The sequence below is a fragment of the Halichoeres trimaculatus genome, unplaced genomic scaffold (genome assembly GCF_033239565.1).
Source record: "Halichoeres trimaculatus isolate MK-OKI-2021-1 unplaced genomic scaffold, fHalTri1.1 fHalTri1_scaffold_18, whole genome shotgun sequence".
Lineage (NCBI taxonomy): Eukaryota > Metazoa > Chordata > Actinopteri > Labriformes > Labridae > Halichoeres > Halichoeres trimaculatus.
Window position 1 is genome coordinate 9,455,651 of NW_027437196.1, and position 18,238 is coordinate 9,473,888.

The 18,238-nt window shown below is 41.3% G+C and overlaps 1 protein-coding gene across 1 annotated transcript; it reads left to right on the top strand.

Annotated features, from left to right (window-relative positions):
- The first annotated feature begins 673 nt into the window (after window positions 1-673).
- Window positions 674-18,103, top strand: ankha (ANKH inorganic pyrophosphate transport regulator a). The gene is made up of 12 exons (XM_074693343.1): window positions 674-1,224; window positions 4,923-5,139; window positions 5,338-5,456; window positions 5,663-5,746; window positions 5,843-6,013; window positions 6,099-6,233; window positions 7,622-7,714; window positions 7,796-7,888; window positions 14,048-14,177; window positions 14,318-14,441; window positions 14,629-14,728; window positions 17,213-18,103. Exons 1-12 carry the CDS (start codon window positions 1,129-1,131, stop codon window positions 17,336-17,338), a joined length of 1,488 nt encoding a protein of 495 aa, XP_074549444.1. The 5' UTR covers window positions 674-1,128; the 3' UTR covers window positions 17,339-18,103.
- The last annotated feature ends 135 nt before the right edge of the window (window positions 18,104-18,238 follow it).

Below are 18,238 nucleotides of genomic sequence, written 5' to 3' on the forward strand. Positions count from 1 at the left end.
TAATTTACTGATTTTATGGTATTTCTTTTAGATTAAAGTTAGTTCTTACATTATTTTAATTGCAGTGATTTCATGTTTTACTTTCAAGTGTTTTCAGGACTCTTCTTACAAAGTGCTGTAATATGTTGTCTCATATTTTATTTCATTTCTAAGTTTTAAATTTTACTACTACTTTTCTACAAAAACATTTTTACATAATGTATACCATGTGGCTTGTCTTAGGTTTGTTTTTCCTATTTCGTGCACTAGGTGTCACTCTTTCATTTGCTACTGTCATACCAGGACTGGTTACCTTAAAAATTATCCTGTCACAAAAAAGTAGTCACATGGAAACATAAAACTCGAATGGGATAAATATATTTTTAAGGACTAAATTTAAAATCCCGAGGTTTGTGGATTTTTACCACGGCTCCCATCTGTTTTTTTTTTTTTCTTTTTTTATTTACCCTGCCATGTTTGTTACAAAGTCCAGCCAAATTTTCCCTGTTTTTCTTGGCTCGTGCATACTGTATAATATGTGTAGTGTTATTCATGGTAACAATACCCACCTAGAACAATACCAGTTCATTGTTCTTCAAACACACATTGTGCAGCCCTGTGTGTTGTGTATGAGAGTGTGTGTTTGTGTGTGTGAACAAGCAGTAAAAATAACAGCCAGGTTTAGACTCGGTGATGATGTCACGGCCGGGATGCCAGGCCCACGTGCGGCAGCAGTTGGTTCCAGCCTCGGGGAGTGTCGACAACAACCGGACTGCGTAGCACAGGCGCAGTCAGATGCAGGGCGAGGAAAACTAATCCAACCTTTTTGGGATTATCTCTGTCATCCATATCTGTAACGACGACACAGCGGGACGCTTCGGCGCTATTTGATGTCACCTTGCGTCCCCCCTCCTCCTCCTTGATGATGATTTGGGAGGAAGATGCGCCGGTCTGAAATTTCCGTTGACCTTCTCCTCAGCTCAGCAGCATCGAAGCATTTTGAAACGCCACCGCTGCTCCTCCTAACCTCTCATATCTCGGTAGTAACACAGGTGCTCCACCGCCTGTCTATCCGCTAATCTTTGATTGTCCTTTTAATCAATCAAGACCGAGGCAGATGCCCCTCGCTCTGTCATCCCGGCTTGTACTATGGTGGAGTTTCCATCTCTCAGTCCTTACTGGCCTCTCCTCCGCTTTCTGGTGCCTTTGGCGATCACCAATGTTGCCATCGACCTCGGAGAACAGGTAACGTCTCTGTTATGTTCGCTTTCCCCTCTGTGTAGCGTGTGCTCAATAATGTATCTCCAGACTGCAGCTTTATCTCTGCTAGCAGCGGCTAACGGCTTTAACGGTTTGTTTTTATCCAGCTTCTGTGGGAATTGTGTTTCATCCGGTGCTGCATCAATTTTTGATCTTCAGAAAACACAAACAGCGTTTCTGCAAACTGACACTGAATATGTCGACGCTCTTTAATCAGTCAACGGCGGGTGGTTTTGTTGAGGCTAAGGCTAGTTTAGCTATGAAGGTATCCATTAGGGTTTTATATACATTATTTAGGAAGAGAGGAGGCGCGTGAGGAAATAGGCCCTTCTCCACAGGCGCGTGCCCAGAAGGGTGGCCGGTGGTGGCGTACCTCTCTTCCCAACCCCCTCTTTAAACCTGATGTTTGACTCAAGGTGCCACTCTAAAATCCTTAAATATCACTGACAACCTAAATTTCCAGAAGTGTGATATGTTAAATGAACTACAGACCACTTTACAACCTACAAAAACATAAAAATGCACTCATATGTTTGCAACAGAAGCTGCATTTAGCTCCATGCATTCAGATGAGTTAGCATTCTTTAAACAATAAATCTAAAATGTAAGGAGCGTGAATGTGTTGTTGGTCCGTGGTTGGTTTTCAGAAATGATACGGGGAATCAACTTATATCAAGTTCTGATGGATTTCAGGCCTTACAAAGCTAACAATGTTCAGGGGTTAAGAGTAGCCAAGCTAATTGGCAACTTGAGTCTAACTTTCAAGTGACTGTCAGCTGATATTCACTAGTAAACAGGGTCACACTTAACACTGAAACACAGTCAATGTCTGGCAGCAAGTTATTAAATGTGTTTCTGTATCTAACATCGGTTTACTAGAGTTGACAGCAAAGTAGTAATATTATTTTCCAATTTTCCAAATTCAGTTTTACTTTGTGAGTAAATAAGAAGTTGGTTCCAAACCAAATTCGACTCAGTATAAAGAGTAAATAAAAAGAGGGTGTTTAAATGATGATTACCAGAAAAAGATTTCACATTCGAGGTAAAACAAAAGAATTTTAACAAATTATTAGCTGGTCTGGTTAGCAAAATACAAGCTCATTATTGATATCATGATATTAAGGGCAGTTCTCTGTCTGAATGTAGTTTTTTTTGGCTCCTTTTTATATTATGAAGTTATAGGCACTGAGTGACTTGTGTGCTTACTCGCCTCTGAGGTGTACACACTGAATTTATTAACCAGAAATGTTTGTGTGACTGATGATCTGTCCACTTGCTGAAGTCGGAAGATGTTCGTTACGTAAAACTACATTTTTTTCGTGGCTAACCCCTCTCATAACTCAACAAACCATTGTACTCTGCAGTACTTTCATTGCCAAAATGCACACAGCTGTATGTTTAACACACAGTAAAGTGGGCTCTAGAACAATTGTGGCATAAATTTAGTACATATGGTATGTATGTAATCTGTAAAAAAGAGAAAAATTATCAGGTGGCCTACTGATCTGATATGGAACAGGCCAGTAGGGCTGCAGCTATCGAATATTTTAGTGTTCGAGTATTCTACTGAAAATCCCATCAATTAATCGAGTAATCGCATAAAATGAGTTTTTGTTTAGTTAAAGAGCAGTTATTTTTCAAATAAATATTTTTCTCTTTAAGAAATAGAATTTTCTGATACAGCATGTCAATATTAGCACTTGTTTTGGTAGCTTCAAAATTTGTAAACACACTTTGACACATTTTTTGTGCCTTGTACATCTCATCAAATGTTGCGGACCCAAATGGCACCCGTTTCGTAGAATGACCCATTAGTCTCCAAACTCCAGAAAAGAAGCTAGATTTGTTGCTAATTGCTATTTTGTATAAGAGGTAGCTTGAGGGGTCTGAAAACTATCTTAATATGGCCTCTATTTGAAATACCACTCCTTGATCTCTTTCAAAATTAAACGATTCCTCGAGGCGGAGAAAATTACTCGAGTATTTTTTGTAATTGAGTATCTCAAATCATTCGAGGAATCGTTTCGGCTCTACAGGCCAGTCTAACTTGCAAACTGTGTCCCACAATGCAAGGCGCTTAAGCTTTTATTGAGGGTTGCACCAAGTGGCAACCTCTGGTCTAAAATATGAGGCAATGCTGAATTGCTAAAATCTGCTGTTTCTTGAGTGTCCGCTTGAGACTGGCTCCAGAAGTACCTGAAGTCACATAAACACCAAGCTAAAGAAAGACGTTTTTATAGCAGTATTAAACCTATTTACATTCTGGTCCAAAAAATGTTTCCTGTCTGAATCACTAATTTCACTAGCGGCACACACTGTACGGGGTTAATTTTATTTTTCTTACTTGGCAGTTTAGAAGATAGTAAGTATGTGAGTTTACCCAATCAGAGGCACAGCTCAAGTCACGTGGCAGTTAGCAAGGTGACTCAAAGCCCGCCCCACCTCCAATATGGCCACGCCAGTCGATTCGCTCCAACAGTCTGTTTCACATTGGGGAGATTGTGTAAGGGTGGCACTCAGTTTTGGGTGCATCATTGCCACTTACTGGAAATAGTTAGCTATGAATTCAGTATAAACCACCCACTTACTTTTTTCAAACAATACATGGTTTGTATGCCTTGTCCATCAGCTGTGCTTCAGCTTTCCGCGATAGCTACGTAACCATGGATAAATGCATTACCTTGTCATTATGAATCCTGCAAAAAGTTGTTTTGAACAACCGCAGGTGGTGTTAAAAGGACAATCTGCTCTCTGAACAAAACAAATGCACATCTTGACAAGAGTTACGTCTTTACGACAGTAGTTGATAGTGCTCATGGGAAATGGAGTCTTTATTCCGAACAAACACTAGCTTTAAATTTTAAAGGTTTTATTTGTTCCAACTCTCATGTTGGATGTTTGAGTTAAAAAATACCCAGGAATAAACATCTACATGATATTCAGATGGCAGTAATTACAGTGGAGATGATCAGTTGAGATAGAAAGGCTAAATGAATGCTGTTTCTTGATGTGTCTGTGCACACATACTTCATGCCCTTGTCTGGCCACCCCACTTAAAGTCTGGACACACCCCTGCTTGTTTATCCTTAGTTGTCTCCTGTCAACACACATCAAGCTCCTGTAGATTTTTAGCCCTATTTACCACCCATACCACAACATCTTCCAGTTTGATACTGTAGTTCTCTTTTTCTAATCACTGGATCTGAATCAAGGCCTTTGTGCCATCGCGTCACATCCCTGGCTTTTTCTGTCTGCTCTCGGACATTTCCTGTTCATTTCACATGCGGCTGTTCTGGTGGCTGCCCTCTCCCGTGAGACACTTTGGCAGATAGTGTGCGAGCGAAAAAAAAAAAAAAAAACGCATTGTGACTCGGAGATGTCAGGATTAAGCTTATGTAATGGCTCTGTTGGCTGGTATAAATAGCACACAGCCCTGCAAAGGAGAAGGGCAGCTGTAGTAGTAGGTAAAAGTGAAACAAAATAAATCAGGGATCAAGTGCAGACATGATAATCTGGGGGCTCCTTAGCCAAAAGTCTGTTTTTGTTAAGCCTGTAAAGCAGATCTGTAGATTAATTTTTCAGTATAGAGGGGTAGCACTCCGTATCATCTGCTAAGTCTCAGTCATGTGAGCTTGAACCCATCTTCCCCTGACACCTCACCCTCTCCGTCATCTCTTTTCCAGGCTCTCAACAGGGGCATAGCCACAGTCAAGGAGGATGCGGTTGAAATGCTGGCCAGCTACGGCTTGGCCTACTCCCTGATGAAGTTCTTCACCGGGCCCATGAGCGACTTCAAGAATGTGGGCTTGGTGTTCGTCAACAGCAAGAGGGACCGGAGGAAGGCGGTGCTCTGCATGGCGACGGCTGGGGCCATCGCTTTTGTGCTTCACATCTTGATAGGTGTGTGTTTTAAGGGTTTGTTTGTGCACTTTGATGACACGCTGTGCTAAAACCGCATCCCGTAAAAAACAATGCTGTTGCGGCAAACCTAATTGAGTTGCACCCTTTAACACCATATTTTTTTCCTGTTGCACAAAATGATGGAAAGAAAACAAAAACGAGAAATGATGTCTCTTTTTTTTTCCCTTTTTGTTACAGCATACACAGATTTAGGATACTACATCATTAATAAGCTCCACCATGTGGATGAATCTGTGGGCTGGAAGACAAGAAGAGCTTTCTTATACCTGGCTGCGTTCCCTGTGCTGGACGCCATGGTGAGTTTTCAACACACCCAGTTTATTCTACATGAGAAGCTTTTCATGCACACATAGATGTGAACACACCTTTAAACCCCCCGACCATGCCAGTGAGAGTGCATTCCCTGCTTAGCGTAGCCTGTCATCCAGCTGCGGTTGAGGAAACAGCTCAAATAGAGCTTTTGTCTTTGGCTAACATCTCTGTTCATTGTTCTGCTTTGAAGGCGTGGATCCACGCAGGGATACTTCTCAAGCACAAGTACAGCGTCATAGTGGGCTCAGCCTCCATCTCTGATGTCGTGGCGCAGGTATTTAAACATTCCTTTGTGTTGCTGTAATGCAGACTTTGCGTTTCTTTTTTTTTCATTCTTTTGGTGTTTCATCTTGCGTTTCTTTCCCCGCAGATCGTGTTTGTGGCCATCCTGCTGCACAGTAACCTGGAATGTGTGGAGCCATTACTCATCCCCATCCTGTCCCTGTACATGGGTGCCTTGGTGCGTTTCAGCATCGTGGGTTTGGGTTACTACTGCAACATTCACGACACCATCCCAGACTCCAGCGGACTCGACGTGGGAGTGAGTGCTTCACTTTAAAGTCAAAGACACAGCCGAATCAGAGAGAACTGTTTCTAAACCAGGTTCAATTACTTTCCCCTTGCAGGGAGATGCCACAATCAAAAAGATGCTGAGTTTCTGGTGGCCCCTGGCGCTCATCCTGGCCACTCAGCGCATCAGCCGACCCATCGTCAACCTCTTTGTTTCTCGCGACCTGAAGGGGACCTCTGATGCTACAGAGGTGGGTGCAGCCGGAATGTAGATGACTGAATACTTTTCCGCTGATCTGGGAAGAATTTCCTGTCATTTCTTTCTTCGGCTGAAAGTTATGTGTACAGAGGGCAGAGGATGTCCGACTGAATTAGATTACGCAATGTTTCTTTTTAAAGTATGAGATCACATTTATCATGAAATCAAAACAAAAGAGAATCCATGATTCGAAAACAACTTCCTCTTTAAGACATCCGGTTGATTTTAAACTTGTCAATCTGGATCTAAATTCAACCCCTCATGTCATCACCGTTGTCAGTTTTACTGCTGAAGTGAACCCTGACACACTTTCCTAACTGAAAAGAAGTTGAGAAGTCGAGGCAGCAGAGAAACATTTCATTTCTGTTTTTTTCTCAATGAGGTCAAAACTTGCTCGGTGTGTCAACGAACAGGATGAGTAACCTGTCACATGTTTGAAAAAGAACCACTTGTCCTAGTTCTGTTTTTTTAAGTGTGGAGGTTTTTTTGTTTGCTGAAGGAGAGACCACAACTGACACATAAAGACGAACCCGGCACTGATCGTTAAATATCTGGAGGTCATTTAGGTTGTGCATTCATCGATGGCTTGGAAGGTAGCTTCAATCAGTCTTACAGTTGTAAAGATGTCCTCTTGTGTGTAATCACATGGTACTTTTGATCTCTGACAAACATAGGTATTAATAACAACAGGAAATTAGCTTTAACTCTCTTGTTTACAGGTTGATTTTCATGTTATCTTACGATAGAAGAGCTTATTAGCTTGTGGTTTATAGATATCTCCAGGCATTAAAAAGAACACACACCCATCTTTTTTTCCCAGACGAATCAAGTTTAATGATGTTTATTCTTAATCTTATTAAAAAGCAGCCATAAATGACAGATTTAAAGACTTTTCTTCGTTATGTAATGTCGTTCACAGCTACATTTTCCCCTCAAGTTACAGCAGATGATCCACCGGACTCACACACTCCCCTCTGGAGCGTTCTGGCTCACACAGACCCTCACTACTAGAGACAATACAAAACCTGTTTACCAGAATGAACTGGACCTCATTGACAACACGGGGGCTGCCAGCGGTTTGGGTGATTCACAGCGTTCATACGGAGTTCAGGGCGTGATCGCAGCGATTGAAAACATTCGCACATGTCCCCACTGTTGCTGCGTAAAGCTCCACACTGCCCATTTGTTGTTTGAGGCACAATAAGAAGCTCCAGGCTGTTATCCAAACATAAACTTGTGAAAAAAACACACATACACACGCTGCAGGGAGAGTGTGTGGCTTTCAAGTCAGCTATTGTTAGACACCGAGCATTAATTTAGCAGTGTTCTCACTGTGGTATTTTCAACGTTAAATTAGCTGCTGTGTCTTTGTCCTTCCAGGCTGTGGCTGTCCTCACCGCCACATATCCTGTGGGTCACATGCCGTACGGCTGGTTAACTGAGCTCAGAGCTGTGTACCCGGCTTTTGACAAGGTAATGACTTCCCTCTGTTTGGTAAAAGTTTATTGGAGCTGTTTTTTTGTTCGGGCCGCTCATTTCTCCTCTCACCAACAGAACAACCCCAGCAACAAGCTAAACGCAGGGACTCCTGTCAACAAGTCGCATATCAAAAAGTTTACATTCTGCTGTCTGGCTCTATCCCTCACGGTAAGATGATTGTGCATCATGTTGTTTTTTTTTCATTCATTTTTTGAGTAAATATCATCAAAAGTGCACACATATTTTTGAGAACCAGCAATTAGCTGACGAACGGTGGAATGCTTCTGCTGACCCGTGACATCAAAGTCAGACTAAAAACCCAAATTAAAGCCCCGAAACTGTGCCCCCTCTCCTCTCCTCAGAGCAAACTGGTCTGCATTTTTCAGAATTATGCAATACACAGATCCAGACTCTGTTAGGAGGGTGAAGCAACTTTTAATTGCTGCAGAAAAAAAAGGTGTGGTTGACAGTTGTTTTTGACATGTCTGGGGAAACAGTCATGTACTTCTGGCCTGGATTGTTGAAGAAACATTTATTGGATTAATACTACAACACTCTCATTTTCACTGTTTAATTACTTGGATATATTTTAGAGCAAAGCTGGCAAACATTTGTTAGCTTCTCAGGTGTGAGAACTGACAGGGTTGGACTCGAACATTTAAAAAAAATCAACAGCAACCTAAAATTTTCTAATTTTTTGAAGACTTAAACACATCATCGTTGTGTCTGGGAGAGTATGACACACTTTTTTGAGCTAGACTCATCAAAACATCACAGCTTTTATGAGTTTGTTGAATAAAAAAAAAATAAAAATCACATTTGTAGCCTACATCATCAAATTTTTGCCTCCACATTTCTGGCAACTAAAGCTGTGTTTTTCTCCACTACTCTCTGGATGAGTTAGTGAGCTTGAAACACTGACTTCAAGGTGTTGTCAGCATCAAAATGCGTGATTGCTGCTAGGGATGCACGATATATCGGTATCAATATCGGTATTGGCAGATGTGTAAAAGTGGGCCGATATTTACTAAATAGCTACTGGCAATTTTCGGAGCATCTTGAACGATATTTTGAGACACTTTTCTCTGAACTACCTTGACACATCATCTCAGACTGTTTTTTTTTTTTTCTACCAATCTTAATATCGGATGTCAGTATCGGCCCATCAGCACATCAGTGCATCCCTAATTGAGAATGGATATCCAAATCGTGTACTGAAGTTCTGCAAAATTCTGACAAGATATACAACAGTTTTAGTTAAAAATGCAACCCAGTTAACTCGTGACTTTTTATGGTGTCATCATTGGCAGCTTTGGATTGCGCTCAGAGTTGAAAGTGGAAAGGTGGGAGACTTGCTCTTCTTGTCAACAACAGATGGTGTAATCCTGGTCACATTGGGCCAAAAAATAAATGTGCTACCCAGACATTATGCTGCTCACATCCCTTCTCTGCAAATCAGACAATACCCATCAGCAGACAGGGCACCTCAGATTTTATTTTACATTCTATTTGCACTTCTTATTAATATTCTCACTTTACTTCACATAAGGGCGACTGTAATTACTGATTTTTTCCCTGGGGATAAATAAAGCATTTCTAATTCTCTCACAGAAAGAGTCATTAAGGATGCATCTGAGTTTTTTTTAAATTTTATTAAAAAGTCCTAATATACTTATCAGATGTGTCTTAAAAGAAAAACTAGAGCCACTTTTGCATTCAGCTGAAAGTCCATACTTAACTGGGTTACATTGAAACACCTGAAATGTCAGAGGCTGTTTAAAGCCGTCAAACCTGTTACCTGTATTTTCCGTATATGATGCTACTTGCCAAAACCTTCCAAAGAGTGGAAAGAGTTTTCAAGAGCTGGGCCTGTATGTATGTTCAAACATTAACAATTAAAATCGACCATTTGTACTAATGGTAAAAAAAAAAACACCATTTCTTACGCCAGTGTCAAGATTACAGCACCCGTTGGGCTGTTCTGAATATGTCAGACATCATGCTCAAGAGTTACGTATAAAGATAAAATGTGTGAAATTTGTGCCCTTTTTCAGTGACACCCTTACCGCTTGCCATATTTATCGTTGCTTATGCAGACTACACAATTTGAATTTGTTGGATAGCGGTTTTCCAGGAAGTTCCTTGGACTTCTGCATGCGGCTAATGCTATGTCCAAGTTGGCTGTTCCATAACGATACATTATGACTAATCGTCCTGTTTCCGTTATGACTGGACGTGCATACAAGCTTTGGTTGTAAAAATTTACAGGGATGAGAGATTTACAACTTAATATAGGGAGGTACATAATTGGTTAAAGTCTAGAATAAGGTAAACAGAAGCAAAACTATGCTAGCTAGCAAGCCAAAAACAGAATTTTCCGACTTGTCTGTTATGACAGATGTTATAAGTAGTGTTAAGGGTTTGGATTGGAAGGATTTCTAATTTCAAGATGCAAAAGTTCATATTTTGATATTTTACAGTCCACACATGACCACAGATAATGTAGCTCCTAGTGTCAAAGTACTCAAGCTAATTTTTTCCTTTTCCACTCAATGACATCACACACATCTGTAATGTTAATGCTTATGTAGCTATCAGAAACTTTGGCTTTAGCTTCACCTAGAACGCTGCTATATTTACATTGCCAAAGCCTACACACCCTAAAATATGTTGGCGTTGTTTACAAAACTAACGACTCCACAGTCTGTTCACCTCAGGCTTCCTTTGCTGGTATTAAGTCAGCGTGCCGTTCATGCGCTTGGACTGTGCTTGGCTGTTGGTACAGTTGGTATTAAGTTGCAGTATCCATTTTCATAACAGGCTCTCCTGAAGTTGCAGAGTGTTAGCTTACAGATGGAGCTGTCCTTCAATGAGGCCTGACCTCTCCGACTAGGTGACAGTTGAGAAAGGAGTGACTTCTCTGAAGGGTTATGGTCTGTTGTCACACATTTGCTCAACAAAAACGACAAAACAAACACTTTTCAAAATGCACAGAAAACACACACCTGCCAGTGTTTACCTCTTTAAAATCCTGTTGTACCGCAGATTGAAAGATACTGCACTGTATGTCGGTCAGGGTTCAGCTCTGACACTGACACAACCAGTCCAGTGTTATGCGGAAACATGTTTAACATAGTTTTTGTGCAGCTTGCCAAAGGCGATGCTGTCAAATGTCTCTCTAAATCTCCAAACGGAGTTGTTTTGTCAGAGACAGAGGCAGAGTTTGGAAGCTGTAAACCAAAGAGGACATGCTCAGGCTGATGGGTATTCACGACTTAGTCGTTTGCAGGCGTACTCAATGTACTTTTCCTCTGCCATCCTGTTGTGGTCTCAGGTTGCAAGAGAGAGGGAGACACATTAGAGGGGAATTTGTGAAGAGGCTAGGGGGCTTTTGTGTCCCCCCCAACACTCCCACCCGCACGTTAAGAGCTTAATAAAACAGGCAGTCACATAAAACATATCAGTTAACACATTCCTAAAGCCCCATGCAGGTGTACTTTTCTGCTAAGTAATGAGTGCTGTAGACATCAGGCACACTGCTTGTTTTGCAGCAGAATATTTGAATAATTGTGCAAAACAGGACAATCCAGTCTCTAAAATCAGATTTTCCTTTCATTTAATCCTAATCCAACAATGCGGAATTGATTTCTGTTGTGCAAAAGGAGGCGTTTGCCCACGTTAGGTTTCTTGACAGCCTGAATAAGAAAAACAGGAAGTTTGTGGCCATGGTTAGTTCTAATGGGAGGAGGAGTAGGAGGAGACCGGCACACCAGATGTGGATCCCACGGTTGTAAACACGCATGTGAGGGTGTGTGCTCAGCCCAGCACAACAGGCAGATAGGTAACAGCCTGTAGAGGTGCTGAAAACAAACGCTGACAGACCTCATGCCACGACTTGTTCTGATTACACACAAAGGAAACACAACCAGCGGAGAAAGTAGGCAAAGTGTTCTTGAGAATGTGTTCCAGCGATGTTCTGGGAGGGAGAAAATGTCCCCTTGTGAAAACAGACTGGATGTCGAAGCAGTGAGTCTGCATGTGTCACCTTGTTTAGAAAAACCACAGCTGAGTCAGGAGAGATGGTGGTACAGCTTCAGCCACAAAATTATGAGCCTCCATCCCACTAAAATTGTGCTCCACAGGAAGGTGATACGAAATGAAATCATCACTTACAGGTAATCTGTTCCTGTCCTCTGGTTCAGGAGGTTAAAAGCCGCAGCGCCACATCAAAGGCTTTTCTGCCTGTCCTAATTCCCCTCGAACATATGTAAGTCTTTAAGAAGAGCAAGATTGTAAAATGTTCGTAGAATGCTCAGGGCGGTTTAGTTTGTTTTGCACTCCTGTGTGCACCATCTTTTCACCTTCACTTGTTTTTCTTACCAAATCGATGACTCATCGTTTGCGTCGTAAAATACTTTAGTTTTTTTTTATCTGCATGATGCATTTGTACAAACAAATATGCCTTAGAGGGAGGGTGCTTGATTCATTATATAATCTGCTTCTTGTGCCTGCCTAAGAACAAAAACATGCTGCCACATTTGAAACACTTGTAGAGATTTGATGGTGCATGTTGCAGAAAGTTCGTTCAGATCCTGTGTCCTGCAAATCTCAGTAGTGTTTTGCTGAACTGACAGTCTTAAAGCAGCTGAGCTAAAAGTTTCATTCCATCGTCCTGTAGATGAATGTGAACTGCATGGAGATTGTAAGGTCGTCAGGTGCCAAGAACAGGTAGAGCAGGGTATCATCAGCATAGCAGTGGATAATCAGACCATGGGGAAGGGTAAACATTAATAGAAATAAAGGGGACCAAGCATTGTGCCTTGTGGCACTTCATTGGGAGGGAATACTGGAATTAAATTGCCACTTGAACCCCGAGCCCTGTGATGTAGGTCTTAATCATAGCTGTTGCAGGCAAATTTGTAGTTCAGATTGGGTGGCTCAGAGTGGAAAAGATTGTTGGCTATAGTCTAGACAAGGGATGATGAGTACTTCTTGCAGAAGTGAAGCAGCTACCCAGATCCGACCTGATCTTTTTGATACGTAGTGTCTAAGTTTCCTGATAATCAAGATGTCCTGATTTCTTAAACTCTGCAGGTGAAGCAAAGATATAATTGTTTTGGTCACTAAAAGTGCACATAACTGACACAAAGGCTTGAATCTTGAGGAGTTTAGTTTCGCTGGATTGTCTTCTTGGCTGCCTTTTTATATCTATTTTGAGATACAGTTGAGTCATAGTGACATATGCAGGGGAATAGAGAGGTTGTTAAATAAAGCAGGGTATTGTCAGCGTAACAGTGGTTTGAGAAACTATCTATGTAAATAATCAGGCTATGGAAAGTAGTGAAAAAATGAGGAAATAAAAGGGGACCAAGAACAGATCCTTGAGGTACTCCATTGCAAATGAAGTCAGGCATAAATTTTATTTGTTTTCTTACTTGGACAGAGCCTTGTAAACTCCTGACCACACTATGATTCAGGAGCTGAGTCAGTGTGATCAGACCTAGAGAGATTGAGTCCATGAGATGAGTTAAAGGTAGAGCTTTTTGTTTGGAAGGTAGGAACAAGAAAGCAATGAAAACTCAAGTCGGTGATAATAAAAGATGAGTGAACCAGGAATTTCTTAATATAATGTATAGTATTTCAAAGTGTAATTGTTTTTTAGAGGGGGTGTTTGATTCCAGTGAGTTTTTTAAGGATAAATGTTGAGGGATTTTTCGTGGGCAAGAGATAGGAAATGGTTTGATAAGACGGCAGATGTCTGAACTCCCCAACAGAAGGTGGGCTGGACATGACAGCGTTTCCATTCATAAAAATACTCTGTGCCAAGTGCCAGATAGGACTCAGCTGATGCAGTTTATTTTCTGCACACAGCTGAGGCAGCACCAGATTGAGCGTGACTGAGGTAGCAGGCAGTGTGTGAGTGAGTCACAGTGGAAGCAGAAAAACACCTTTTATGGATGGAGTAGGTCCCCCTGGGCCTTGATCTAAGTTTGGAGTGCAGAGAAACCGTCTAAATACAGTTTTAGATGAAGTGATGTTTAATTCATGCTCAGATCAGAAAGGTTTATTCAGTCCAATACTCCCTGGTCCGTGTACAGTACAGTCATAGCTTTGAGATGCTTTGGTGGTGCACGTGCCTCGACAACACTTGTTTCTAGAAAACAATAGCATTGTCCTTGGTGTGTTTCATGTGAGCTTCAAAGGCTCACTTTCAATGTGAAACCCCTTGAGTTAATGAAGTGATGAAATCTAATGAGGCAACCAGGCGATCCTTTTGTGGAGCAGCGGACGCAGAAATTAATTCTCTTTTGTTTGCCCTGTGTCCAGCTTTGCTTTGTGGTGTTTTGGACGCCTCACGTATCAGAGAAGATCCTGGTTGATGTCATCGGAGTGGAGTACGCTTTCGCCGAGCTGTGCGTGGTCCCGCTCCGAATTTTCTCCTTTTTTCCTCTGCCAGGTAAGACACTCCTCTGATGTTTATTTATTATCACAGCATCAGTGTCCAGCTGGATTTCCTTCCTGCTGTGGCTTAATGGAGGCGTAGCTGCAACAGTGGGGTGATGTCGCCACTTTATATGTGTGTGTGTGTTTCCGCAGTGACTGTTCGGGCTCATTTGACTGGATGGCTCATGACCCTGAAAAAGACCTTTGTGCTGGCCCCCAGCTCGGTTCTCCGCATCATTGTCCTCATCACCAGTCTAGTTGTGTTGCCTTATATGGGGTAAGTCAACACTTCAGAGAGCAGCATCAAGGTCGCAAAGGTCGGCTCTGTGACTCAGGCCTTCTGGGTCATTACATACAGTACTGTGCGTTATTCTGGTTAAATGTTTATTTTTAATTCCCCCTAAAAAAACATCATAGAGAAAGAAGATCAAACAGAAATTTGACACAATCCTTTGATATTTCAGGGTTCATGGGGCCACTCTTGGGGTTGGGTCCCTGCTGGCCGGCTTCATAGGGGAGTCAACAATGGTTGCCATAGCAGCGTGCTATGTTTATCGACAACAGGTAAGAACACCTGGGTTGAGGTCATTACCAACATGAGAGTACACGCCTAATTCTATGATTTCTATCAAGCCACAGCTGCAGCGTTTAAACCCTTTGTGGTTAGAAAAGGATGCAACTTTAGATAACACATAAATGTCTCAGAAAGCCTCAATCCAAGACTTTTAAACTAAGGCTAAATTTTATCAGCAGAAGTAAATACGTTTACTGTCCGGTACCAAAAAAGGATTTCAGTCTGAATAGCTGATTTCTCTAATGGCACACATTTTATTTTTTCTCTAACCTTGCAGTTTAGAAGATGTAGAGATGACAACTTTATCCAATCAGATGCACAGCTCAGCTGAGTGACCAGAGCTCTATAGCTGCCTTATTTCCATATGTGTTCCCCTGACGATTTGCTTAAAAACTCTGTATCAGAAACAGACAGGTGATGTCACTGAGACCTTGTCCATTTCTTATAGAGTAAATGATTATACTTTAGGCTAGAGGTTCCCAAACTTTACTATGCCAAGGCCCCCCAAACAGCACCCCCTTCTTGCTTCTGGCTGAGGACCCCCTTTGGAAACTTACAATGTTTCAGAATATGTAAAGAAATTTTAACTTTAAGAATGTCTTTTCTCACTTTTATTCACTTTTCAGTAATTATTGCATTTCTTTAGAAAAGGAAAGTATTGACAAACAAAAGCCAGACCCACAAAAGTGCCTCAAAGTTCAGTTTAGTTTTTCAGATAGCTTATTAACAGGTGCAAACCACCAGGTTGACACAGATCACGACATCATGCTGCCCAAGTTGCAGCCATCACGCAAGGAGCGGTTAGAAAACTTGAGAATCTGATAGTAATGGCACTTTACCTGTTGAATATTCAGGACAAATGGTTATAAAAATAAAATAATAAAATGGAATTAAAGAAATAATAAAACTGATAAGATCCTATTTTTTCCTTCCCTCCAATTTTCTGTGTGAGCAGATCATCTGATTTATTCACACATTAAGAGGAGTGAAAAGTCATTCATGCTCAGATTTGCTTTATCTCTTTTATGCCCACAAATGGCACAATAACCAGTAGTTTTGGCCTATGACTACATTATTAGCGACATTGTATTTAAGCTAACTCCAGAAGTCTTGTCCTTGTATTTAGAAATTTCTCTGTCCTCTGCTTTCTTACTACCAACTTTTGCCCGGAGACTGCATAAAGGTGCTAGCTTGAGAGAGTTCAGAAAAATGCGTCACAGTCGTCTGTAGCGTATTAAGATAAAGAACAACATTTTGTTAATCACCAAGCACGGTGATTAACAAAATGAAAAGAACCACTGACAAAAACCTTGTCACTGCAAGACGTTTTAAAGTATGCTACATTTACAATATCATATCCCGAGATGGTTTTTCAATCGGCAAAAGTAGCCAGACAAACCTACAGACAGCCGGCTCGCTGTCTGTCAATCATACATTCAGGCCAGCGTTACGCAATGTCGAGCTCTGTGAAACTTATGGAAACGACTGCCAATAGTTGAGTGTTACAGTTTGTGTTACTTTACGGCTAGAGTAATCTAGTTTTGTTGTTGGTAAGATTGATATGTTACTTTAATCTCTTCATGTTAATTCATTTCTCATTCTGTTATGTTCTTTTTTTCATTCAGGATAATGCAGTGTCATATTAAAGGGCAAAAATCCCCCATTATCTCCTTTAAAACAAAGCTTTCAAACTCCTGAAATTACTGTTTTTTTCATTTCAGTCATACTTTAAAGCCCATTTTAGGATAGTTTTAGTCTTTATCATGGAAAGCATGCGTACAAAGGAAAAGAATGTATGTTTAGCATCCTGAAAGTGAATTGACTTTATTCTGGCACCTAAGCCCGTGTTAAACCCCCCAAAAAGCCGTGTACAGATTACTTTGGTACAGATTAAACAAACTATAAATAAGGTGTTAATTAATGAGCTTTAGAGGTGCCGAAGGCTGATTTTGTTTTCATTTGGCAGAGCACAGCTATAGCTGCTTACACTTCCTCAAAGCTTTGTGCCAAGATGATTGGCTGCTGGTTGAAGGAGCATTTTTAGCAAACATTTATCAATCTTAATCTAACTCTCTACAAAAGTTTTAAAAAAGGCCATTTTTTCTGTCCTCAGTAAAGAAAGATTACCTGAATACGCTCTGATAATTCCAGTTTGCAGTCAGAGCCCAATGAGGAGCAGCTCTGAATCTGCTCGTGAATGTTTTCTATTAACTTCCCATTTTGAGGTTTGCTGTAATCAGAGCCAAAGCCTCCAGATTTTCCAATCTGCTATAAGTGAATGCTAATCACCAGAAACATAATCTGATGAGGTTAACAGGTTCACAAAGCTCCTAAATACTTCCACTAAATACTCACATTTATGTTCTTGGATTTTACCATCTGTCGGGTGTTAGAAAACACAACAGTGAGCTCAGCTTGTTTGCTTTTCTGAGCAGCTTTTTTAAAGATTGCTTTTAAATGTTGTGTCGTTGCAGAAAAACAGTGAGATGTCTAACGAGCTAGTGGTGGAGTGCGAGGACGCGGCCCCGATGAGCGAGGTGTGCTCCAGGACTCAGATGGACGCCATCGAGGAGCTCCAGGAGGAAGAGGAGCAGGAGTGAGCTCTGACAGGAGGAAGGGCGATCAAGCCGACCTCTACATGGAACTTGAGCTGAAGAGGAGAGCGCCGATTGTTGCAGTGCAAAGAGGAGAAAGGACCTGAGGAGGGTTTGGTTTCTCCTGGCGGACTAAACTTTGGATTAGAGTGACAAGGTCCTCGTCTGGACCTGCACGTCATTCAAACGCACACTGTAAAGAAAGCCATGCACCTCCAAGTGTTCATTCATCAGTGTAAATAACTCTGTCTTCCGACCTTCAACACATCAGCGGCTGTATTAACCACTGTCGTGTGTCTACTGGTAAACAAGGGAAAAAAAACAACGCGGGTGATCTTTTTCCTCCTCCGCAGAATCAAGAACGAAACATCTGTTGAGTGGTAGTGGAGTTGCCAAAATACAGAGTTGATCATTTTATGTTATTTTATCGAGATAAAGCAGCAAGGCCTTGCTTGGATTCAAATATAGACATGTTGTGGGACTTGTTGGGTTGTGCAATCGTATTTTACATACAATGGTGTACAGATTATTGTTGTTTTATATAGGTAATGCAATGTGTATATTTAATGCCCAGAGGGGTCGGGAATCCCTCCATATATCATCGCGTGTTACAGAAAACAGGTCTGATCGTTCACTTTCCATGCAGTCTGGAAGTCCATCTACTTCTGTTTTGCCAAGCATTTTCCTGGTAGTACTCAGACTGTCCTATGTACTGTATATAATGTAAAGGCATTCTTATTTGGCAAATAAATTGCTTTATTATTATTAACATTTGTTCGACTGATGTTTGCTCTACGTTGTTTGCTCTCCCTGCCCTTCCATGTGCTGATGTGGAAGGCCAAAGCCCCTTAGTTTGACAGCTGCTGACAAAATAAACACCAAACTTGTGTAGACTGTAGGAAAATC